Source organism: Macrosteles quadrilineatus, unplaced genomic scaffold (genome assembly GCF_028750875.1).
Source record: "Macrosteles quadrilineatus isolate MER2022 unplaced genomic scaffold, UCM_ALF_1.0 Scaffold_2__2_contigs__length_208266976, whole genome shotgun sequence".
Lineage (NCBI taxonomy): Eukaryota > Metazoa > Arthropoda > Insecta > Hemiptera > Cicadellidae > Macrosteles > Macrosteles quadrilineatus.
In genome coordinates, this window is record NW_026542595.1 from 159500126 (window position 1) to 159527889 (window position 27764).

Consider the following 27764-nt stretch of genomic DNA (forward strand, 5'->3'; position numbering starts at 1 on the left):
CACTTTTACCCTCCCTGTTGCAGCAAACCTAAGTATGTGTTAAACTGATTGTATTTAAATAGGGAATAAATGTGATATTTTTAAGGAGACATTTTAGTGTAAATCCAATCAGGCAAATGGAAATTCGCTTAGTCTGCAGTTTTGCTGCGGCGGGGGTATTGTTATTTTCTGACATTTTTGACTCAATGCTAGCTTCCAGGTTTTTGCTATTTTCTGACATTTTAGACTCGATATTAGCTTCTAGGTTTTCTAACGTTTTACTAGTTTCCGACATTTTTGACTCTAGGTTTTTAAGCATTTTGTTCATATCAGATGTTTCAAATAAAAAGTTATCTGGATCTTCACCTGCATCAGTCAAAGCTTGTTTAAGGCGTGCCTGAAGGGCTGATTTAGTTCCATTGGTATCTAGATCACGTTCTTCTAATTCTCTTCTAAGATCAGCTACTTTTAATTCATCAAGTTTTACACCTTTAAAAGCCATTCTTCTACCAAACAATTACAACTATTTTTACAATAAATTGTTATTTTTCAGATGATACAAGTTCAATAATAGCAATAATAGCAATAATAGCCCGTCGGGGGTCAGAAGAAAATCTTTAATGACAGCCTATGTTGAGTTGTACATCATTTTAAAGGTCTACTTCAACTGAAAACAATGCCGCAAACCGTACTTCAAAAAGTTAATCCTGCGCAAAATGGTAGATGTTCAAAGATTTTAAAAATTAGCCAATTTCTTTAAATTAAAACACTTTTTTAAATCTTTAAACAACTGTCATTTTTTAACGGATGGTCCTTTTGAAGTACAGTTTGCGGCATTCTTCTTTGCTTAAAATTCCCTTTAAAATGATCTCCATAACTTCACATTAAGTGATCCAAATAACTCTTCAGGGCGACGGCCCACAAGGAGTCGGAAGTAAATCTTGAATGGAAGCATAGGTTGATATGCGCATCAAATTAAAGGTATTTATTAGTAGAATACAATGCCGCAAACCGTACTTCAAAAGGACCATCCGTTAAAAAATGACAGTTGTTTAAAGATTTAAAAAAGTGTTTTAATTTAAAGAAATTGGCTAATTTTGAAAATCTTTGAATATCTGCCATTTTGCGCAGGATCAACTTTTTGAAGTGCGGTTTGCGGCATTGTTTTCAGTTGAAGTAGACCTTTAAAATGATGTACAACTCAACATAGGCTGTCATTAAAGATTTTCTTCTGACCCCCGACGGGCCGTCCCCCAAAGGTGATATCCGACCACCATGCACACAGAAAAGTAGCTCCCAATTTCCAGTAACGGTATACCAAATGTGGTTGTGATATCGTTTGTCATTTAAAAGTTATAAAGTCGTCCTAAGACTTAACGGTCACCCTGTATAATTAGGGTCAACTAAACACAGAAAAGATTGTGTTCACAAAAGCAAATAAAATCTCCAGGCTGAAAGGTAGACTATACATTTTATAAAATGACTTTGAAAAGAATATAAAATTACTCATTTTTTTACTCTCTCTTAAACTCATAAGTACCATCCTTAGATAAAAATGCAGAGACGGTGAACTTTTTGTATAGCAATGTTTTGTGTATCGTCTGCAGTTTTGTGTGTCGTGTAAAGTTTTGTGTGATCCTGTGCCAGATTGGACTCATATTCAGGTAAGCCTGCTATCCATACAAAAAAATCCAACAAACGTAGACCCTTGTGCTCTATTCTTATCGTCCTTTTTTTCAGAGAATAGTTTTGTCTCTAAAAAGACTTGCAGGAGTAGGCAGTACCTAGGTTTCCCCAATATGTTACACCTATAACTGTAAATATGAGACTAGTCGCTTAGTCTCATGGTAAGACCTGGACCCGGTACCGATTTACTTTTTCGTTTTGAGGTCCCCAGAGGCCAAAAACACCATCCGTTCAAATCTATAAGTATAAAAGAGGATGTTTGTATATATATTTGGCAGTGATAAACTCAGACACCGCTGAACCGATTGCCACGAAACTTGGTACATACGTGTAGAATTTCATGGAACAGGTTTATACACCATCAATTTCGTGATCCGTCCAATCGGCTCCGCCCCAGTGGCTCTGGAGTTTCCCATGTTAACCTTATGAGAAATGGAATTAATGAATCTTAACAGCTGTTTCAATTAATCAAGTTTGTTCTGTTCTATGATGTTCAATAGCATTAAAGTTACAAGGATTACCAACAGGGTGCAGCACTATTATTTCTTTTACATTTATGACAACAGCTAAGCGAACGAACCTCAAACTGGAGGCGAGTTAGCGTAGCGAACGAGCTCCAACCTAAAGGTGTATGAGCGTAGCAAACGAACTTCAACCAGGACGTGATTGAGCCATGCGAACGAGATCATCTTGAAAATTAAGAAGTTAAACGGGGCAAAGCCCGCGGGTTACAGATAGTTCATATATATTTATATATGTGTCCGTTAGCACTATAACTCAAGCAAAAATGATCCGGTTTTGATGAAATTTGGTATAAACCCACATTTATTCGAACGAGTTTGCAAACCAGCATGATTGGACTATGGGGCAGGGGTTTATGGGGGTTTTATGGGGTAAAAGTGGGGTTTTCTCATTTTTCACCCTGAAAACATAACATTTTGCAATTTCTTATTTATAAACCTTTTTGTAGAGCTTAAAAAAAACAAATAATTTAGTATATTGAAGCATTGTTGCATGCCTAACGCTCATGGAAAAAATCTCGAAAAAGTGAAATTTTAAAATTACCATGTTATTCTTATGGAGAATAAATCAACTATTGTGGCTTGCTTGTCTATGGACATATTTTAATGAAATTTTGTTTACTTCATACTAAGCTACTAATATTTCAATAAAAAAACCTATTTTTTCCAATTAAAATTAATGATTTTAAATAGGAAATAAATCTGACAATTTTAATAATTTAGTGGAATTCCAGCCAGGTAGATGAAAATTCGCTTAGTCTGCAGGTTTGCTGCGGCGGGGGTATTATTTGAGATTTTGTTGTTTAGTTTCTTGTACAATAAAAATAACATAAAAACTGATTTTTTCAAAATCGGCTCAAATGTTTTGATTAAAATTTTGTATAGCATGTTATGGTCCTTTTAACTCTAAACAAAATTGTACAACCCCCCAATCCTGTAAAAACTAGGGTTCCAAAATTACAGTATTGCAACATATGTGATTTTACCAATAAAATACCTTTTTTACCCCCACCGCTTGCACATGATAAAGGATTCTGACAAGCCAATGGTCTAGAAAGTATCTGTCAGTTTGCTGATACAGCTTATTTATTACAATGCCACTCACCAGATGCCATGTATGGTCCAGATGTCCTTCTGCTTGGGCAATGCACAAGTGTGGTTGGTAGGACTGGTCTCTTCCCACTCCATACATACTGTGTTGGGCCATCGCTGAGTGAAGATCAGCAGATCCCATTCATTGCTGTTGTACACATGGTTGATTCTGGAGCCCCTGTAATAGCAATGAAAAATTCTTTCAAATCTACGCATTATGACAGTTTTTTTCTCATAACGTATAAGCTTTCTGTAAAGACTTACACAGTGTGCAGTGTGGTATTTCTCGTTTTTATTCACAATGTAGCAGTGCGTTGATTGAACAGAAGGGCGAGAGAGACCATGGAGTATAGGAAAAGATGTGTTTATTTCATCAAAGTTCAATTGTCATAATGCAGTAAAAACAATGAGGATGGCAAATTTCTTTATGTTTTCTATCTCTCACTTGATAACTCCTGTGTATACCTTAGGCTTCTGGATGGCGAAGAATAATAAACAATTTTATTGCTTTCCCAATAACTGGTCGTATTTCAACAAAGTAGAACTAGGATAGATTTTGAAAAAAAAAATAGAACATGTCAAATTACTTAGATGCAGCATTGACTCATACTCAATCTGCTAAAATTACATAACCCCGTACTAACAATTAATTTCTGGCCCTTGCAGATTTTGTTTGGATGGATATTGTTGTGTAAATAATAATAAATAAAAAGGACAAAATCAAGTTTAATTAAAGTTCAGCCCATTTTGGCATACATACATAAGGACAGACTCATTGCTAGTCATTCCTCTTTTCCTAGTTGGCAATCCTGCCAGTGACGTAGCATTACCTACTCCTTTTTCCTCTTATCTCTTCTTCTTGCCAATGTCAATACACATTCCCGCCCGCTACCGCTTATCACGCACCAGTTTGTGCCTTGAACTTTCTTTATACCGTGATCGGTTTTAAATTCAACAATTATCGTGTCTCGCCTCTGGGATTATCTTTGTGTCCGTGAACGACGTTATCCACTACGGCAGGATGATCTTCGCTGGACCAAGGGGCCCCTGAGAATTCTACACTCCACACTCCAGGCCGCCGACCACGCTTCGTACAGAGAAGAAAGGATCGGTCGTGAGTGATACTTCAATTTTAATATTAGATAAGACTTCATTAATTATTTTCTTTCAAGTTTCAGATGTGTCATTTTACTGCTCAATTTATTCAAACGTCATAATACAATACAGTCCACTAATTAAATTACGCAACTAATTCAATTCTCAAACAATCCATAACATATTTGGCCTTACGAGTCGGATTATAAACTATTTCGCTATGGATATTGTTATTCAATCAAATTCATTTTAACTGAAACTCAGTTTTATTTTAATCATCCAAAAAGTAAAGCTATGAACATTTCAATCTCGAACAGGAATTTTCATTCAAGATAACAAGTTTCGTGAGTTTGCCGGTATTTCCAACAGGGATGCCAATCGCTGGTGCACAAACTATCAATATCCCTACTTTTCCCACATATCCCGTACGTTCTAGAAAAATCCCTGAAAATCCCTAAAAAAAATTCCTAAAATCCCTGAATATCCCTTAAGATCTAAAAATATCCCTGCATCAAAAATTATCCCTATTATCCCGTTTTTACCTTTGTTTACATTTTTAAACAATGAGGTTATATTGACATTTATTAATGAGTGAAATTTATTGAAGTGAATTTTCCTGCCATTTCATTTAACTTGTGTACACTCATGAAGATTGAAATTGAAAATTGACTCTTTAAAAATTACTGAATATAACTTGAATTCTCTGTGAAACTTATATCCTCAAGATACTATTTATATTGAAGATTTTACATTTTATTTTATTTCCTGAAGAAGCATATTCTTATTTATTTTTACAATTCAAGAGGATTTAAGATTGATCTACTGCACACATTATCCTTTGTTAATCAGTGCATAATACATGCAAGTTGATAAGCTCACAGTAGAGATTGAAGATTGTTTCTACAGTATCAATATTGATTAAATATAAATTACTCTGTACAACTGGGAGTAACTATCAATAGATGCATTGAAGAAAAATATTAATTTTACGGTCAATTTATTTACTGCATTGAACATTACCTCAATTCAAGCACTGTCTATCCTACTATTGAATATTATCAAGTCAATATATGAATGAGTCTGATCTCTGTTCATATGATCATTGGATATTAAGCTTAGCCTATTACTCTATATATATTCTGACATTTATATGCATTTTCATGTGTCAGTAATAATTTCTCACTCAATTTCAGTTGAACTAATGTGTTCTGAAAATTTCCTCATTGCTTAAATAGGCTAATTAATTTCTCTGTGGTATTTTTACAATTATTAGTCCTACAATTATTGGAATTTGGAATAGTGAGAACATGGTTTACACAATCTTTTGTTGCCAACCGCTAACTTCAATTTTATGCACCTAGTGTCCATACTATTTGCCTTGTAATATTTATGCAAACAAAATGCCTCCATTGCGCTTTTGTAATTTTACCAAGCAAGCTTCTCTGATAAAACTAAGGTTGAATTCTTTTGAACAACAAGTTACTGCATTCTCAGAGAAGACGGATCCTCTACTAGAAGCAGACTTAGCAAAAATCAAAATTATTGATGAAACTGCTACAAAGAAATGTAATGATTTTGAGTCAATGGTTAGTAAATTATATAGTGCTGATAAACCAGATGAAGATATTAAGGATGCTGATGTTGTTAAACTCCAAGATAAATCTCTGATCTTTATATTAAAATCCACAGCCTCTGTGCGATTCTTGTTCCCAAAGCGGATCCCAGACTGGACCAATCTTATTCCAGTGTCAACAGCGGTACAGTAGAATTTACAGGTGTAAAACTCCCTACTCTTAAGCTAGGTGAATTCTCTGGCCAAGCTGACAAATGGATAGCTTTTTATAGCTTATTTGAAAGCACTGTTCACAAAAACTCTAAACTCTCGGATGTCGAGAAATTTACCTACTTACTGTCTTGTCTACATGGAGAGCCATTAAATTTGATTAAATCATTGCCCATTACTGCTGCCAATTATCATATTGGTTATCAGCAACTGATTAAGCGCTACAACAATTCTAGGCTATTGATAACACTTCACATAAATAATATCATTGATTTGCCTTCTGTACATAATAGCTCTGTGAAACAAATGAGATAATTTGTGTCATCCCTACAGGAAAATATTAGTGCCTTGCGTGCCTTAAACGAGGACCTCAAAGATGAGAGCATATTTATGACTATATATCTCCTCAGGAAATTTGATAATGATTTCAGATCCAAGTTTGAACATGATAGGACTGATTCACAACAGGTACCAACCATCAAGGAACTCATTGATTTTATTGAAACCCAATGCAATCAACTAGAGGCAGCCAATCTCTCACTTGTACCTTCAAGAATCTTAACCAACGCCAGTATGCAAAGGAGTTCTTCGAGTAATCAAGTAGCATTCAAGTCTACTCGTGGATCTTACCAAAACTGCACTGCCCTACTGACTGCGCAAAATAATTGTAACTTCTGCTCTTCGTGTGATCATGTCATATACAAATGCTATAGATTTTCTAATTTAACCCCAGCAGATAGACTAAAGTTTGTACAGAGCAACTTATTGTGTAATAATTGTTTGGGTCAACATAGTCAGAACTTGCAATTCTCTCCGATCTTGTAATATATGTCAACGTCGACATCATACTATGCTTCATTTGAATGCACAAAGCAACCATCAACCCTCTAACCAATGTCTCAACAGTTCTAAACTATATCAATCAAGGAATAATCCTCGTAAACATACCTCTGATGGATCAAAACCTAATTCTGCTGCTAACAATGCCCCTTCTGAACCCACACAGAGCAATACCTCTGCAACTAAGGACTCTACATCAAATGCTACGGTCTTAGTAGGTTTATCTCATTGCAGTAACAATGTAGTTCTACTAGGAACAGCACTAGTAAATGTATGCACTCCCAATGGAAATAATATTGTCGCACGCGCTGTGCTCGATAGCGCTGCTCAACAAAGTTTTCTCAGTGAATCATGTGCACGCAGATTAGGAATTTCTCGAGTAAAATCATCAAGTCACAAAATTCTGGGAATATCATCTGCTACAGTCTCCACTAAAGGACTCTGTTTTTTGAACATTACTTCAATGAGAGGCCACGTAGTTGCGAAAAATCATCCAGTTGTTGTACTCGATAACATAACTACTAACCTACCTGCTTGCCACATATCAAGAGAGGTTAAGGATCGTACATTCAACCTGGTTCTTGCTGATCCTACTTTTGATACGCCCGCTCCTGTCGACTTACTAATTGGCGCTGATCTCTTTGCCAGTACCTTCTGCTTTGTTAGTACCTCTTTGAGTGCTAAAGGGTGATGCAATCCCTCTTGGTGACGATATGCCAACTGCCTTGAACACAGTCTTTGGCTACGTATTAATCAGTAATACACCTGTCGAACCTGAAGAAGGCTTTTCATCAATTAATCTACTGACAATTACAAATACTGATCTTCACCAGTCAATTCAGAAGTTTTGGCTTCAAGAAAATGTGCCTGATGCACCATCACTGTCTCCAGATGAACTGAATTGTGAAACCCAGTTTAGAGAAGGTTATACCAGGTGTAAAGATGGAAAATTTCAAGTACGTCTACCATTCAAGCAATCTCCCTCAGTTATTGGGAATTCTTCTTCTGCACTTTGCATTTTCAAATCATTGGAAAATCGACTAAACCGCAACCCAGAATTAAGGAAGAAATATGTAGATTTTATGAAAGATTATGAAGACTCAGGTCACATGGTACGTTGTTCATCACCTATTGCATTGGAACAACCACATTTCTTTCTCCCTCATCATGAAGTTCTCCGAGGAGAAAAAATTCGTGTAGTTTTTAATGCTTCTGCTGCTACCTCCTCTGGTCTGGCACTAAATCATATTCTTCACTCTGGACCAAAACTACACAACGACATTCCAGCCATCATCATGGGCTTCCGCCAACACCGCATTGTGTTTACATGTGACATTCGTCAAATGTTTAGAAATATTTGGATCCATCCAGAGGATCGTAATTTCCAATTGATTTACTGGCGATATGATGTATCACAGCCTATACAAGTATACAAGCTTACTACTGTCACATATGGCATGGCTTCTTCGCCTTTTTTGGCAAATCGGGTCGTGCAACAGCTTATCGCTGATGAAAGTTCAAACCACCCTCTAGCAGCCAATGCTCTTCGTGGTCAAATCTATGTTGATGATGCTTTACTTGGAGCAAATACCGAAGAAGGAGCTCTAGCGTTGCAGGATGATGTAATTAGGTTAATGTCCAAAGGTGGCTTTCAACTCAGAAAATGGATTTCTAACTGTCAGAACATACTAAATGCAATACCATCAGATCACCATGGCGTACCTCTACAGTTCTTTTCAGAGAAAGAATCATCATGCAACGTTTTAGGTATAAAATGGCTTCCAGAAATTGATTCACTTTCGTACACTGTTACAATTCCAAATTTACCGCTAACCAAAAGAGCAGTTCTTTCTGCTATTGCTCAACTATTTGATCCAATGGGTTGGATCACTCCACCTTTGTTTTGGGCTAAAGCTTTCATGCAAGTCTTATGGACTAAAGGATTGAAATGGGATGATCCATTACCAAGTGAATTATCTTCACAGTGGATTTCATTTCTGAAGGAGCTACCCTCGATTGCAGAGATACAAATACCTAGGCATGTAGATACTTACCAAGCAAAAAATATCCAAATTCATGGTTTTTGTGATGCTAGCGAATCAGGATATTGCGCCTCAGTGATTCTTAGAGTTGAAAAGGAGGACCACGGAGTTACAACCAATTTGTTGATAGCAAAGTCTCGTGTTGCACCGCTAAAGCGTTTATCTCTACCACGCTTGGAACTTTGTGGAGCTCATCTCCTCTCCAAACTAATCCAATATTGTGTCTCTTGTCTTAGTACATACTTAACGATCAATGAAGTGTTCGCTTGGAGTGACTCAACTATCACTTTATCATGGATACATACTCCTGCCTATCGCCTCAAAACCTTTGTCTCCAACCGTGTGGCAGAAATTCAAGAAACTTCTACCCCAATTGTGTGGTCTCACATCGCCTCAGAACAGAACCCAGCTGATTGTGGATCTAGAGGACTCCTCCCTTCGCTATTGGCCAACCACCCACTTTGGTGGACAGGACCTGACTGGCTCAAGCTCTCTCAATCACTCTGGCCCACTACATCATTCAAGTTGTCATGTTCACATTCACTTCCAGATATAAAACCTGTGCAACCAACTGCACTGCAAACTACAAAATTACCTCAGTTGGAACTTCTTACAAGATTTTCTTCATGGACAAAGCTGAGACATGTAACTGCATATGTTCTACGCTTCATCAACCGCTGCCGAAGTAAGATCTCCTTGAAATATTTCAAGCCAGAATTGTCTACTCTTCAAGATGTCCCATTAACTACTTCTTCAAGACTTTCACTGCAAGAAATCAACATGTTTGCATTCTACATCTAGTACAACAAGAATCCTTCTCAAACGAAATTTCTGCTCTTCAAAAAGGCCAGACTCCTTCATTACCTCTTCAGCGTCTTTTGCCATTCCTGGACAAAGATGGTCTTCTCAGAGTTGGTGGACGACTGTCTAATGCCTATTTAAACTTCAACTCCAAGCATCCTATACTGTTGCCTAAACAACACTTCGTCACAAATCTGATCATAGACTACTACCACATTCTCTTCCTGCATTGTGGACCTCAATCACTACAATCCCTCATCTCTCAAAGGTATTGGATTTTATCCGCAAGAAGCAAGATAAGGAACAGAATATTCCCCTGCCTACGGTGCTATCGCTTCAAACCGAAGGTCACTGCGCCCCTAATGGCTGACCTACCCGCATCCAGAGTTCTACCTTCAAGAGCCTTTGAATCTTCAGCTGTCGACTTCGCAGGTCCCTTCAACGTCAAGCTTTACCCTGTTCGCAGATTACAACACATCAAAGTCTACCTCTGCCTTTTCATTTGCATGACAACAAAAGCCATCCACCTAGAAGTTGTGACCGATTTAACAGCCGATGCTTTTTTGGCCTCATTGACTCGGTTTATTTCCCGTCGAGGACTTGTCAGGAATTTACACTCAGACAATGCCACAAATTTTGTCGGTGCTGCTCGACAACTCCAGAAAACGATAGAGATTATTCTGCAATCCCATCCTGTCAACACTTGGCTTCTTGAGAAGGAAATCACCTTTCACTTCATTCCCCCTAGGTCTCCCCATTTTGGAGGACTTTGGGAGCGTGCCGTACAAAGCGCTAAATATCACCTACATAGAGTCATAGGTGAGCAAGTTCTTACACTTGAAGAATTCACTACTTTAACATGTAGAGTTGAAGCAATGCTAAATTCACTCCCAATTACCCCACTGTCATCAGATCCATGTGAATTAGAAGCTCTAACACCAGGTAATTTCTTGACTTTTGGACCTCCTGCTCTTTTACCTGAAACAGATCAGACAAGTACTCCTATGAACCGTCTCAAGAGATGGCAATTGGTTCAATCCGTTGCACAAAATATCTGGAAACGATGGCAACGCGATTATTTGTATACCTTACAGAATCGCCCAAAATGGACAACTCCCCAGAAGCACATCAGCCCTGGCGATCTTGTCATTCTTCAAGAAGATAATCTCCCTCCACTCCAATGGAAAATGGGCAGAGTTATTTCCTTATTCCCTGGAAAGGACAATGTTCCCAGAGTTGCCGAAGTAAAAACAGCCTCTGGAGTCTTCAAACGACCAGTCATCAAACTCTCCCTATTACCATCGGAATGAAGACATCAAGATCTACATCCTTCAATTCTCATACCCCCTGTTTTATTTAAAGTGTTTTTTGTTTGATTTTAACCAGAAAAACTCTTATTTAGTGTGCAGGAGCACAAGTTTCTCTTTTTCTTTTTTCTTTTGAAGATGTTCTGTTGAACCTGCCAGTTCAAGGGGGGCCGGTATGTTGTGTAAATAATAATAAATAAAAAGGACAAAATCAAGTTTAATTAAAGTTCAGCCCATTTTGGCATACATACATAAGGACAGACTCATTGCGAGTCATTCCTCTTTTCCTAGTTGGCAATCCTGCCAGTGACATAGCATTACCTACTCCTTTTTCCTCTTATCTCTTCTTCTTGCCAATGTCAATACACATTCCCGCCCGCTACCGCTTATCACGCACCAGTTTGTGCCTTGAACTTTCTTTATACCGTGATCGGTTTTAAATTCAACAATTATCGTGTCTCGCCTCTGGGATTATCTTTGTGTCCGTGAACGACGTTATCCACTACGGCAGGATGATCTTCGCTGGACCAAGGGGCCCCTGAGAATTCTACACTCCACACTCCAGGCCGCCGACCACGCTTCGTACAGAGAAGAAAGGATCGGTCGTGAGTGATACTTCAATTTTAATATTAGATAAGACTTCATTAGCCTAATTATTTTCTTTCAAGTTTCAGATGTGTCATTTTACTGCTCAATTTATTCAAACGTCATAATACAATACAGTCCACTAATTAAATTACGCAACTAATTCAATTCTCAAACAATCCATAACAGATATTAAGGTAATCTTGATTTTGCCTAGGAACTGGCTTACCTGATCAGCACTTAACATAAATAATAAATTAATAACTTAACAAACAAAACTGCATAAGGCTTTTAAATGACATAGTTGCCTGATGTAGAGGAGATTATCATACAGCGGGTTGACAAATGCTTAACATGACTATTGAAATAAGTATTTGAACAATCAACATTATTATTATTAACATTGCTCTGATAAAAATTAGTCATATCTTTATTGTAATTTTAGAAATAGGATTAAAATATACATGCATACAATCTTTACTTTATTCTTGCCCTTTTTAATTAAAAAATATATAAATAACATATAGTTTTGGGATTTAAAAAAAACTAACATGACATCTTCACACACAACAGCCACTTTACTTCCCTTAGGAAGTGATTAGGGAAAATCATTAAGGTTCTTCTTTTCTTAAGTTACTTCCCCTTAATAAAATAAACTTAATTTCAGTCAGTCAGTGGCAGTGATAGAGGAAGGTTGTGTTTTCCTTGTCTCTGTGAGTTTTGTGTCCAGTTTTCCTTGTTGCTGTTTTGTCAAGTTCTTGCAAGATGAGTTGTGGCCATTGTAAGGAGGTTATATTAGATAAATCTGAATTAATTGTTTGTTCTAATGATAAATGTAAATTAGAATATCATTACAAATGTGCTGGGTTTACCCAAGCCATATTTAAAAAACTAACAAAAGCACACAAGACAGAGTGGAATTGCGAAATATGCAAATCAGTTAAGAGGATCGGACAAAAAGCAGAGGTAAAGGAAGAGGAGGCTGAAAAATTAAAAACATTCCTAGAAGAAGTAGCTACAAAATTAAAGTGCTTGTCTGAAATTAAAGAAGATATTAAGCAAATTAAGAATAACAATGATGAAATGGTTAAAAGCCAGGAGTATTTAGGAATCCAATACGATGACATCAATAGAAAGTTAGAGGTTTTGACAGCTTTGGAGAGAGAGATTCAGCAGCTAAAGAAAATTATTCAGAAGAAAGATGAACAGATAAGTACATTGGAAGCAAGACTTAATCAACTAGAACAATATGGAAGAAACAGAAACATTGAGATCAATGAAGTTACTGAGCAAGAGAAGGAAGATGTTGAGGAAATAGTAGTGAATGTAGCAAACAAGATGGGTGTGCAGATGACGAAAGACGACATCGAGATGGCTCACCGACTTCCAAAGACTCGACGTGACAACCGACCAGCGACCATCATAGTACAGCTAGTAAGGAGGAAGAAGAGAGAGGAGTTGCTAGAAGCAAGGGATAAGGTGGTGACCAACAACCAAGTGACGGGGCTGGACGGCGGCAGGATATATGTGAGTCAAAATCTAACACTTTACTACAGGAACTTGCTCCGGGAAGCTAAGAAAAGGGGAAAAGATCTAGGTTATAAGTTTTTTTGGTACAAACATGGAGCAGTTAGGGTGCGAAAAAGTGAAAAAAGTGAAATTTTAGTGATAGATGATATGTCTCAATTAAGTAAAATAAAGTAATAAATTTGTTATTCCCTGGAAGTTAGAAATTTTAAATAATATTTGCAATTTTCATGGACAAAGATTTTATGAGCAACGAAGAGTATCAAACATCAGTTTTTAAAGATGTTAGCAGTTTAATTGATTCATGTAAAAACAAGCTTTACAAACAGGGAATAACATTTTTGCACATGAATATAAGATCAATTAGGAAAAACTGGGATGAATTTTTAGCATGTTTCTGCAACTGTTTAGAAATACTAGATGTGATTATTTTAACAGAAATTAATATTAGTGAAAACTTATTAGATGTTATAGATTTGTTTACAATTGATAATTTTGATAAGATTTTTAATTTAAGAAAATATAATAGAGGTGGAGGAATCTTAATTTTCAGCAGAAAAGACATTACATTGCATGAATTACCATCAAGCAGTAGTAATTTTGAAAGCATTGCCACTAAGGTAACAAGGCTCAATTATTCACTAAACATTCTTGCAATATACAGACAGCCATCAGGAAATGAGAAAAGCTTTATTTCTGAATTAGATGAAATGGTTAGACTAATAAATGGTAATCTATTAGTAATTGGAGATATAAATCTGGACCTGAAAGACACAAAAAATAGAAATGTACTCGAATATAAAAATGTAATGGCAGTGAACGGTTTAATGTCCTATATAAATTGTTTTACAAGAGAGGAGATAAGAGCAGGAAAACTGACACAGACATGTCTAGACCATGCTTATCTGAGAACATGGAGGACAAAGGTCAGTGCAGACATAGTACAAGTTAAGATCTCAGACCACTACAGCTGTGTGGTCAATGTCCAGCCTGACAACTCTTGCCCAGCTCACCAGCCTACCAATGTCAACAAACATATTATCAATGGAGCCTTGCTGGGACAAGTATTGGGGCAGAGGGACTGGCTGTCTGTTGAAAGTGCTACAGATGTCAATGAAATTTATGATAAAATATATCAATTATTTAAGGAATCATATAATATTTGTACTGATATAAGAAAATCTCAAAATAAGAAAAAAATTAAAAAACCGTGGATGACACATAACATAGTTGAGATGATAAAGAATAGAGATAGACTATTTAGGATACATAAAGCATATCCCCGTAATATAGGACATAAAGACAAATATAAAGAGGCTAGAAATAAGGTAAATAAAGAAATAGTGAGAGCAAAGAGAATTTACTATTATAGATTTTTTAGTGCGAATCAAAAGAATACTAAAGAAGTTTGGGGTCAGATTAATTCAATTTTAGGAAGAAATAAGAAGAAAAGCATAGATGAGGTGGTTGAAAGATATCTGGGAGGGCAAAGAACAGAAAAAGAAATTTGTAACTCTTTTGGGGAACAATTCACTGAAGGTGTATACTCAGTTGTACATGATTGCCAACAAATTACATTGAACATAAATAATTTAGATGAATGCAATGCTTCATTATATATACCAAAGCTAAACAAAGACAAACTCATACAAATTTTGGGATCAATTACTAAGAAGGGACCTGGATATGATGAAATCAGAATGATTGATATAAGAAATAATCATGAATTACTATCTAAACCAATAATTAAATTAATCAACACATCTTTAAAAACATCCAAAGTTCCTGACATGCTTAAGACAGCAGTTGTAAGGCCAGTTTACAAAGCAGGGAGGCATGATGAATTTTTGAATTACCGCCCTATATCAATACTACCGTCAATAGATAAAATAATGGAGAGACATGTTGCCAATAATCTAATAAGCCACTTGGAGGACAATGAAATCTTACATAAAAATCAGTATGCATATCAAAAGAAAAAAGGAACTAATGATCTCCTATTAGATTTTTCTGATTACGTTAATGGCCAACTTGGTGAGAGTAAACATGTGTTTGTGATCTTCATTGACTTTTCGAAGGCTTTTGATACTTTGAAGCACAGTAAAGTAGCTATGGCTTTGGATAGGGCGGGTATTAAAGGATCAATCAAGAGCTGGTTTCTTGATTACCTAAAAAACAGAACTTTTAGAGTGAGAATAAACAATACATATGGAGAGGAAAGAGAATTAAAATATGGCGTCCCCCAAGGAAGCATTTTAGGTCCTTTAATATACTTATTATATGTCAATGAATTACCAAATATAATAACAAATTGTAAAATTTTCATGTATGCCGACGATACAGTAATAGTAGCCTCAGATAAAATATTAGAAGAAGGAATAAAAAACATTCAACATAATTTCCTAAATCTAAGCAAGTGGTGTCATGATAATGGTTTATGTATTAATGGAAATAAATCTAAGATTATGCATATTCACACACCAGCATTCAGATGCACAAATCCTGAAATAAAGTTCCATTCTCATGATTGCTTGCATAGAAAAACATATGTGGCAAATATTTGTAACTGTAAAGTATTAGAAATTGTTACGAACTATAAGTATCTGGGAATAATAATTGATCACAACTTTAAATGGGATTTACATATAAAAAGTATAACTGATAAGATGAGAACATGTGCAGTTAAGTTTTATTATTTAAGAGAATTTTTACCAACCAGCACCCTGAAATTGATTTATACCAGCCTTTGTGAATCATTAATCAGGTATGGATTGAGGACTTGGGGATCAGCATCCAATACAGCCATGAAGCAACTTCAAACTGTGCAATCCAGAATCATAAAAATAGTGGCTAAGCTTGATTCTACTGTTATGTTGGATAATCCTATGCTTGGGTTTCAGTTGTTAAATGTTTTGCCAGTAGACCGGTTGTTTAAATATCTGCTTATTGTTGATAACTATTTCACAGACAATTTTAAGCAAAGAAATGAACATAAATATAGATCAAGAAGACTATTTTATATCGTACCGCGATCAACAAATAAATATTCTAAGAGAACAAGAAAATTTTTGATTCCTTCCCTCTTCAATAGCTTACAAAAAGAACATAGAGATTTACAAACATATAGAATGGTTAAATTAAAATTAAAACAATTTTATTTAGAAATAGTTTAGTCAGTATAAATTTTGTTGTATTACATATTGTTAAGAGATACATTTATTCTTGTTAAAGATGTTAATTGTTGTTTCACATAGGTATATGAAATGTTATTTAGTTGGTAATTTTAGAGTTATTTCATCTGGGTCTAAAGAGTTTTGTTTACAAAAAAAAAAAAAAATGTTATCAATTTGTAAATTGTTTAATAGTTATTTTGTCTTCGACTAAATAGAGTTTATTTATACTGCATAAATACACAAAAAAAAAAAAAAAAAAAAAATTATTCAGCTTTTTAAATTATTGTGTTTGTCAAGAATTTCAATTTTTTTAATCATATTAGGTTTTTGTTTTATTGTAAAGAGTTTTGGGACTTCAAGATGTTTGTGATAACAGGCTAGAGAGATAAGGAGGACACACACACTGACTGATGGAAGTGATAAGAGTTTGGACTTGATTCCCTTTAGTTTAATGAGCTGCAGACAAGCCATGTCAGGCTTTTGCAGCATGGTGAAAAATGATATGTAAAAATGTGTGTTTCAATTTGTTTCAAATAAATAATAAATAATAAATAATGTGAAATTGATTTAGCAAATTGCTATACATACCTTAAGAGAACCAAGCTTGATACCACTGTGAAGACAAACAAATAAATGAATATTCTTGTCTTGAAACCAGGTAGCAACCAAGGTGATTCAACTCTCTGGTGGTTTGAAGTAATCATTTTTATAGTCTGAAAATAATTATAAACATACATTAAGTTAACAGTCTTCCTGGTAATTAAAACTACAGTTGTTTCTCCATAGTTTGACACTTGTAATATGATATAGCTTACTCAGTAGCCCCTTAAAAATGGAAGTGTGAAACTTCAGTTCTTACTGGATTATGAATAAGCTCTCAGGTTCTAAAATATTCTTTCAGGGTTATAACTTACAGCCTATTAAGTAGTTTTTACCGCTTGTACTTGCTGTTTGATGTGGGCCTAATGCTAGAATACCAAGGTTATCTCATCGGGATAGACAAACTTCAATGAGCCAATGGTCGGAATATGAGCAGTATGAGCATGTTAAACAACAATAGGGCAAACTTTGAAGTGTCTAAGAGTACTTTCCCAGTGTATCATTCTTTCTGATAGTGTCAAATTGAGAAGACGCAAACCCAGCATAGGCTATTGTATTTATTTATTTAAAATTGGTCCTACCGTAACATCATTTTTCATAAGTAGCCTACATCTTAAAAAAAATATATAAAATATTCAGTATTCATTCAGATATTCACTCTCACTTATTGTGTCATACTCTGGTCCTGGCTCAGCATGATGTAGGCTAATCCACCCAACATACTGACATAAATGAAGTAAAGTAGCTATGATACTAATCTGGCTTATCGTTACTGTAATTTCATGTCTTTGAGAAAAAGGAATGCCATTGGTTGCAAACATAATCAAGAGTTGTTAGCCTCCGGATTACGTTTGAGTATTTATAATGGTTTAAGTACCAGCATTCAGTAATCCAAATTGCTGCTTGCGGCAACTATAGTTTCAGTTCTGCTAAGGAACCATCTTCAGGCCGTACAAGGTGTCTTCAGGTTATTTACGTCCACTGGTTGTCATTGATAATAAGAAAATACATATAAAACACACACGAATACAGGCATTGAAAGACAAACGTTAAACATAAATACCCCCGCCGCAGCAAACCTGCAGACTAAGCGAATTTCCATTTCACTGATTGGATTTACACTGAAATGTCTACTTAAAAATATCTATCTATATAATACGTGAAGCCGTTTTTTGTTAACGCAACTCCTCCCTTATTTGTGGACCAATTTCAACGTTTAAGGTGTCAAAAGATTTGTCTCAATATGTAGTTTTGCAATAAGGTTTTAGAATTTTGAAATTCCCACTCTTAAGGGCGTGAGACCTTCCCAAAGGTCGGGTTTTCCCCATAAGAAATACATGGAACAAATTTTAAAACAAAAAACAGCTGTTTATAAAAAGAAACTCATTAGCTTTTTGTGAGTACATATTAATGTTTGTAATATTCAGGAGGTTAAGACCAAGTAAACAGCTAATCAGTTTTGTTGGAAGAACAGAAAATACCTCATGTTCAAAGAAGAAATATTTAAAACGGGAGAATGAGACAATTAATAATAAGATATCTTATGCATATGAAGAGAGTGGAAATAGAGAGGCGGCCTGGTCTAACAGATACCTATCCAGATATACATTCACTTGGTTAAAATAGTTAACCAACTTTCAATGGTGTTGCTGCCTAGCCTATTCAAAGCAGATTAGTGCTGTCCAGTTGGTAACCCAGAGTTTGTAAGTAAAAAATGGAGCACATGAAATGGTTGATTCTGTATCACCCAACTTTTTAGGATTACCTAAGGAGAAAATTTGTTTTATTAGGAGGATGTCTCAAATCAAAGAAATAAAATGACCTAACTTAAATTACTTAACACAGGTTATCAGTAAGGCAACAGTTTTCTTCAATTCACAATGCTGGAAAAACTTTCGCATCATGTTAACTCCAATTGAAGCAGATCGTTTAGCATTCATTAGAAGTTAGTTATCAGTTAAAACTGAGAGCAGAAATAATGTAGGTGAGCCTTGACGACGCAAATATATATATTTTAAATTAGTTTCTAACAAGTGTTTAAACAACTCTAAGATTTAACTAGAATTACTCTAATTTAAGCATAACGTTAACGTTTCCTCGGGATTATGTTTCATACTATGCGGCTCATTGAGCCGCACGGGTTCTCTAGTAACATTTATTCTTGATTTAAATAGAATTAGTTTAACAAGTACTTAGGTTTGCTGCATCAGGGAGGGTAAAACTGTTTTTTTTTTTGTAAAATGTGAATAGTTAGTAAGAAATAAAAACATTTTCCAAATTTGGTCAAAATATGTTCACAAATAAGCAAACTACAACAGTTTACTTATTCTCCATAAGAATAACATGGGAATTTTAAATTTACAATTTTTTGGAGTTTTCTCCGTAACCATTAGGCGCATAATAACGCTTCAATATACTAAATTATTTGTTTTTTTATGCTCTACAAAATGGTTTGGAAAGAAATTGCTAAATTTTATGTTTTATGGGTCAAAAATGGGAAAAACCTATTTTTACCCCATAAAACCCCCCGTAAACCCCCGTTCCCATGGTCCGATCATGCTGGATCGCGAACTCGTTCGAATAAATGTACGTTTACATGTTTGTACCAAATTTCATCAAAATCGGATCATTTTTGCTTGAGTTATCGTGCTGACGGACACATCTAATATATAAAATTCTCGTGTCACAGTGTTTGTCTGCAAACTCCTCCGGAACGACTTCACCGATCGTTATGAAATTTGGTGTGTAAATTCTGTAGGTATGCGAATAGGAAGTAAACTATTTCCCGTTTCGAAATTCTTAAAAGGGCTCCGCCCCAGTGGCTCTGGAGTTTCCCATGTTAATCTTATGGGAAATGGAATTAATGAATCTTAACAGCTGTTTCAATTAAACAAGTTGGTTCCGTTCTATGATGTTCAATTGCATTAAAGTTACAAGGATTACCAACAGGGTGCAGCACTATTATTTCTTTTACATTTATGACAACAGCTAATTTGCAACCAAAAGGTGAGTGAGCGTAGCGAACGAACTTCAACCTGGAGGCGAGTGAGCGTAGCGAACGAGCTAACCTAAAGGCAAGTGAGCGCAGCGAACGAGCTCCAACCTAAAGGTGAGTGAGCGTAGCGAACGAGCTCCAACCCAAAGGTGAGTGAGCGTAGCGAACGAACTTCAACCAGGACGTGATTGAGCGATGCGAACGAGATCATCTTGAAAATTAAACGTAACGGTACTTTCTTTCCATCGGTCTGTCTTAGGGGAAACCTATAACTTAGGCGATACGAAGTTCGCGGGGTCAGCTAGTATATATATATATATATAAATATATAAATATATAAATATATATATATATATATATGAATTTGAACGGATGGTGTTTTTGGCCTCTAGGGACCTCAAAACGAAAAAAAAAATCGGTCCCGCGTCCAGGTCTTACCATGAGTACTACGGTAATAGCTTATTCCCTATATGGGAAATTCGCTAAAAACAACCGAATACTCGAGGACCCAAGAAATGTGGGATGCGACCGGGCAAAAATCGTAGTTCAAACTGGTGGTCTGTGGTCAACGTGGTATGACGTCAGCCACTGTCTCCTTATCACTGCTGGCTCACATTCCCAGCCAGCCTTTTTCATCCCCCTCCCTATCCAGTATTTTTTTTGTGGTGTTATAATAGAATTTGTATATAAAGGCTACTTACAGCACAGAAAATGTACTACTATTGTAGTATATTTTCTGTGCTTACAGTCTTTGCAATTCTGTTAATTGAGCACTACGGCCATTTCAGAGATAACTCCATCGTTGGGTGCGTAGGTAGTCATCATGTACTAAAACTGAACTATTTTTATTAGTGAATTTCCCATATAGGGAATAAGCTATTACCGTAGTACTCATAGTAAGACCTGGATGCGGGACCGATTTTTTTTTTTTTTGTTCTGAGGTCCCTAGAGGCCAAAAACGCCATCCGTTCTAATTCATATATATATATATATATATATATATATATATATTTATATATCTATATATATATATATATATATATATATATGTCCGTCAGCACGATAACTCGAGCAAAAATGATCCGATTTTGATGAAATTTGGTACAAACGTGTAAACGTACGTTTATTTGAACGAGTTCGCGATCCAGCATGATCGGACCATGGGAACGGGGGTTTACGGGGGGTTTTATGGGGTAAAAATAGGTTTTTCCCATTTTTGAACCAAAAAACATAAAATTTAGCAATTTCTTTCCAAACCATTTTGTAGAGCTTAAAAAAACAAATAATTTAGTATATTGAAGCGTTATTATGCGCCTAATGGTTACGGAGAAAATTCAAAAAAATTGTAAATTTAAAATGGAGAATAAGTAAACTGTTGTAGTTTGCTTGTTTGTGAACATATTTTGATCAAATTTGGAAAATGTTTTCATTTCTTACTAACTATTCACATTTTACAAAAAAAAAGTTTTACCCTCCCTGATGCAGCAAACCTAAGTACTTGTAAAACTAATTCTATTTAAATCAAGAATAAATGTTATATTTTTAAGTAGACATTTCAGTGTAAATCCAATCAGTCAAATGGAAATTCGCTTAGTCTGCAGGTTTGCTGCGGCGGGGGTAATTTTATATGGATTCTTCATTTTCATTTCTTCAAAGTTTAATAAATAATACATGCAACACAACACACGGACACGACACGAAAACATTAAGGCACGTAGGTACACAGCTAAAAACTGACGACCGACTCAGAAAGGTCTTGAAAACTTGGTGTAAAACTTCCATGTTACTATTTAAAATTTTATTTATAAGTAGGCTACTATATTTAAGCGAGTTCATGTGTGTTTTATATGTATTTTTTTATCATCAACGAAGACCTTCATACACAGTGGAAGTGACCTGAAGACACCTTGTACGGCCTGAAGATGGTTCCTTAGCAGTACCGAAACAATAGTTGCCACAAGCAGCAATTGTGATTAGGCTACTGAATGCAGGTTCTTAAACCATTAAATAACTAGGTAACATAAGTTACTCAGGAGGACGTGGATATTGCCTCACATTGTTAACTGAGTCAATGCTAATCAGTGTTTTTTTATATATATATATATTTTAATAATACCATACTAGTGTGTAACATGTTGCTCGAACTCGAGCAATTGCAAAGTAGTACAGGAGTTATTTCAAAACGAATAACAGTGAGTTTAAAAGAGTAAACTCAAGAATTCCGGCCGGTTTTCTCCTTCTCAAAATGCCTCGCTGTACAGGCAACACAGGTCATTGATAGAGGGCCAATAATTTAGAATGAAAAGTTGTTTTGGGGTAGTGTTAGGGCGCATTTGTAACCTAATAGTTGAGATTGTCCAGGGTCAGGTGCCGACTGTGATGAGTTAATTGCGCGCCACTGTTCTGTAGCTGCGGTCGTTATCACGATTACGCCTCCTGTCTATGTTTCGTTCGTGTTGTCGACGCGTCGGAGGCATTTAAAAGAAAAAGCAACAAATAAACAAATTATAGCTACACAAAACAACGATAAACGCACAAATTTAAGTTACAATCAAGCTAACACGATCCGTCATAGCGACACAAAACAACGATAAATACACAAATTTAAGATGCAACCATACTAACACCTTTGACTATTAATACAACAAACAATCCGTCTTGGGGGTTATGTTTACACAAACTCAAATCTTACTAATATTATAAATCTGAAAGTTTGTGAGTTTGAGTGTGTGTTTGTGTGTGTGTTGCTCAATCACGCATAAACTACTGGACGGATTGGGCTGAAATTTGGCATGATGATAGCTCACATTCCCGATTAACATTAAAGCATATTCTTATATCAAAAACCCTTTCGGGCTCCGCCCCAGTGGCTCTGTAGTTCCCATGTTATTCTTATGATTTTTCATATTTAAAAGGAATTAATGAATCTTAACAGCTGTTTCAAATAAACAAGTTGGTTCTGTTCTATGATGTTCAATAGCATAAAAGTTACAAGGATTACCAACAGGGTGCAGCACTATTATTTTTTTTTTAGTTTATGACAACAGCTAATTTCCAACCAAAAAGTGAGTGAGCGTAGCGAACGAACTTCAACCTGGAGGCGAGTTAGCGTAGCGAACGAGCTAACCTGAAGGCAAGTGAGCCCAGCGAACGAGCTCCAACCCAAAGGTGAGTGAGCGTAGCGAACGAACTTCAACCAGGACGTGAATGAGCCATGCGAATACTTATGAAGTTAAACGGGGCAAAGCCCGCGGGTACATCTAGTAGTAAATAAATATGTACTCAATGCGTTTCATTCAATTGAAAAATAAATAACAGCAATTAAATTATACAGCTGATCAAAATGTAAACAATTATGTTCTCCATAAGGATAACATGGGAACTTTCAAAGCCACTGGGGCAGAGCCCAAGGGACGCTTCCAAAAATTAAGGCCAGTTTGCAAATCTAAGTGACACGCTCTTTCCAATGAGACGTCAATGGATAAAATCGGACTGGTGGTACGGTACTAGATAGGTTAACCTAAATCAACATCTTCCGATGTGCGACTGATTTTTAATAAAGAAGGAAATTGTGTCCATTTAGGTCTAGTCTAAAATTGATATTTACTTAACAAACAGCCAAGAACAGACTTGACATCTTTCACCGATCCAGTAAGGTGATCAAACTTATTATGTTATTACTTATTACCTGTTCTTCATCTTTTACCCCATGGGGGATTGATGGCGTCATTATAAACATAAAATTACTTTTTTACACTTAGAACATAGCCTACAATTAACATATAATTAAAACTGAGGCTGTGTACATGCATATTTCAGCCTAGGCCTAATAGAGGGTCTTCAAAGTACTCCTTCAGCAAGCAGTAGACCTAGGCTTTGTTTTTTAGATACACTGTAAGCATCTTAAGGAGTTTCCTTTTGTCAAGGTGCAGGATGGAGTTTGGCAACTTATTATTAAGTATATTTTTATGGCTCCATTACTGAAGGCCTTCTGAGTCCTTGACAGCCTAACTCTAGGGACATCTAGGTTTCAGGTACGATGCCTAGTAAGATGTTGATGTGTTGCTGCTCTTGAAAGAAACTCCTCAATATTGTCTAACGCGTATTTTATGCAAGCGAGGATATAGTGACTATACACTGTAAGACTGCCCACCCCGGCAAATATAGGCTTGCAGTGAGCCCAACGATGGCTGAAGGTGATTATTCTCAGAGCTCTCTTTTACAGGATCAATATTTTTTGGTCATGGGTGCAAGTCCCCACAACAAAATACCATAGGCTCACATGGCAATGAAACATTGTGTGATACACAATCAACAGATATTTCTCTGTGACCAGATGTCTTAGTTTCAGAAGCAGGAAGCATACCCTAGATATTTTACTGCAAACTTGGTCCATATCCACTCCAGGTTAGTTTTTGGTCTAGTGTGAATCCTAACAACTTCACCGGGTCATTCGGAGGAGCACGTTTGGCTAGACTGCAGACGATGGACTGTGTTTTGGTTTGGTTCAGCTGGAAGCCATTTGCCTCAAACCAGTTTGAAGCTCCTAGTAAGTGTTGCTCTGCTCCCGCTACAGACTGATCAACATGCAGTCCTCGTGACACAATGGTGGTATCGTCAGCAAACAATACAACATTTCCAGTCTTGTCAAGGTCATTTATCATGACTAACTTTAGGAAGAGAATTACAGCCCAACAGATCCTTGCAGGACTCCATAACCTACCTCTAGAGGTGCCGAAATCACCCCCTCAATGGAGACCACCTGCTGCCTACACGAAAGATAAGATTCAATAGTCTTGAGGACAGTGCCACCTACTCCATGACTCTCCAGCATCCTCACCGGTGGAGTATGGTTGACACAATCGAATGCACGACTTAGATCGCACAATGTGAGGGGGGTCTGTGTAACAAGCTTCAAATGCCTCGCCAACCAAACCTGCAAGCCTCATTACCGCCCCCTGTTGTGGATCGGCCCTTACCAAATCAAAATTCCATCTGTCAGCAAGTTATTTGACTCCAGGTGTTCACAGAGCTGCTTAGTCATCAGGGCCACCAAGACTTTACCGAAGATTGGTAAGATAGAAATGGGCCTATAGGGGTAACTTAACGTCAGGAAAAGTTTTTCTGATATGCCTAACAAAGCTATTACTACCAAGTTAAGCCCAGGCCTCTTCCTTTTCATCAATCAATCTGTGGTAAAAGATAGGTTGCATCAAAATTAAAAAAGAAGGCCCAATATGTTAACTAATTCTTGTAAATAGTCTAACTTATAGGCTTAACTGAACTGAATTGCTATGATAAAAGTCAATCAATGTCATTGGCATTGTGATAAGTTTTCAATATTTTAATATAACTTACCTGTTTAACACGAATGTGGGGAATACCTGTGTAGAATAATGCCAGCAAATATAAATTACATAAGCTACTACGTTTTAATTTTTTATTGGTAAATAGCACATTACAAAAAATGTCAACAATAACTTCTTTGACACATCTAAAAGAAAACAAAATTGAAACTGAGTAACTTAACTGACGACGACAAACACAATCACAGACCACTTCACTTTCACTACGAATGTATAGCACAGCCACAGCAACATTGCTAAATCAGCTGTAAATGATTACATATGGTTTCAGTTACCAAACAAGTTAAAAGAAACTGCATTTACTTGGACCGTAGATTAAGGTCAATTAATTGTAACTTAAACATCCGGCCGTGGTTTCATTGGTATCACTAAATTTTGCATTTCTCAGTGCTTTTCAGGTAATGACAAAATCTATTGCATAACTTATTTGCATAAAGATAAACAATAATGTCTAGTGTCTTAAGAGTAGATTCAATTTCTTAAAAAGAATTATATTAAACCAAATCTTTGTTCACCGAAATCTTAGTTTCACCTCGAGCTCTAATCAAGCCGTATAAACGATAACTCTGTAAAAATTGAGAGTAACATCATGGATTAAACATACTGTCTATGGTAATATAAAATGTAAATTTTCCCGAAAAGCATCCATTGTTGACCCAACATTGGGAAATGGTCCGCACGGTTGGAAAATGGTAGTGGGAAATTTTAACGCCTTGCCAACAATGGTCCAACGGGAACTTGTATTCGTTGGCCCTACCCTACAAGGGAAAGATTCGTCGGAACTTCTTTAATATAACACATTCTAAAACACATTTCAACAAATTGGTTTATTTAATTAGAAAATAAATGCTATCGCAGGAAAATATAAGATGGTTTTGGAAAAAATTGGATCTATAATAAATGTAGTATATAAATATATATATATTTTTATTTTTATACATATATTTTTTTATTACATATTTGTTTAAATTAATTTATTCTTTAACTTACTGTTGAGCAATTTTTTTAATAGTTGAACAATTTAAGGGGAAAGATTAATTAATCATAATTCATAATACCAGTGTCAGTGTCCTCTCCAACTCCCCGAAAAACTATTTAACTACCTACTTGATGCATAAACAGAATCATAGTATAAAAAATATTTTTATTGCGACCATTGCAATTATGTTGGCTGCTCTTTTAGCAGCTTGAAAACAGGTACTGTAATATCAACGATCACTGATAGCTCAGAGGTAAGATAAAAGGCTCATAATAAAAGAAACTTGGAGTACCAGGTTCGAGATCCATCCGGATTCGCACAAAATATTTGTTACCGGTATGGGTTTTTCAAAATTTGTTTTTATGAACAATTTAAATTATATACTCAACTGATAAATATGCTTTTCATACTAAATTATTCAAATTTACAATGGGATGAGAAGTCTACTTGGTGTTGGTTAGTCTTGGCAACGTCATAACGTCGCAAGTAGGGTTGTCAGTTGTCCCATAAGATAGCATGGCAGACTGGTGACATCTGCTCATTAATTTGCACTTGATTGATTTATATATTTAAACTAGCTGACCCGGCGAACTTCGTATCGCCTAAGTTATAGGTTTCCCCTAAGACAGACCGATGGAAAGAAAGTACCGTTACGTTTAATTTTCAAGATGATCTCGTTCGCATCGCTCAATCACGTCCTGGTTGAAGTTCGTTCGCTACGCTCACTCACCTTTGGGTTGGAGCTCGTTCGCTGCGCTCACTTGCCTTCAGGTTAGCTTGTTCGCTACGCTAACTCGCCTCCAGGTTGAAGTTCGTTCGCTACGCTCACTCACCTTTTGGTTGCAAATTAGCTGTTGTCATAAATGTAAAAGAAATAATAGTGCTGCACCCTGTTGGTAATCCTTGTAACTTTAATGCTATTGAACATCATAGAACAGAACCAACTTGTTTAATTGAAACAGCTGTTAAGATTCATTAATTCCATTTCTCATAAGGTTAACATGGGAAGCTCCAGAGCCACTGGGGCGGAGCCCTTTTAAGAATTTCGAAACGGGAAATAGTTTACGTCCGATTCGCATACCTACAGAATTTACACACCAAATTTCATAACGATCGGTGAAGTCGTTCCGGAGGAGTTTGCAGACAAACAGGTTAGGATTCACTTACTCTACGAATCATTGACACAATGAGCCTCCAAATATGTAATTCCCTACTTTTGTGACGTTGCCACTTCACTTCGAACTCGAAGGCCGCGGCCACAATTAATTATAGCTCAGTGGGCCAGAGTTAAAGCACATTCGTGGTCTTTGGTCTTGTCTTTGTTCTCGTTCTCGATCTCGATTCTCGATCACATTTACGACGTACGTTATCGTTGGTGATGGTGTGGTTCTCG

At 36.2% G+C, this 27764-nt stretch overlaps 1 protein-coding gene across 1 annotated transcript in view; it reads right to left on the minus strand.

The window, feature by feature from the left end:
- Nucleotides 1-25585, minus strand: part of LOC128985886 (ribonuclease Oy-like) — a 39153-nt gene extending 13568 nt beyond the window's left edge. The window contains exons 1-3 of the mRNA XM_054405850.1: nucleotides 25385-25585; nucleotides 17020-17144; nucleotides 3292-3456 (exon numbers count right to left, since the gene is read on the minus strand). Of these exons, the coding sequence (XP_054261825.1) occupies nucleotides 3292-3456; nucleotides 17020-17135 (281 nt within the window). The 5' untranslated portion in view covers nucleotides 17136-17144; nucleotides 25385-25585. The remainder of the gene's footprint in view (nucleotides 1-3291; nucleotides 3457-17019; nucleotides 17145-25384) is intronic.
- Nucleotides 25586-27764: the final 2179 nt, after the last annotated feature.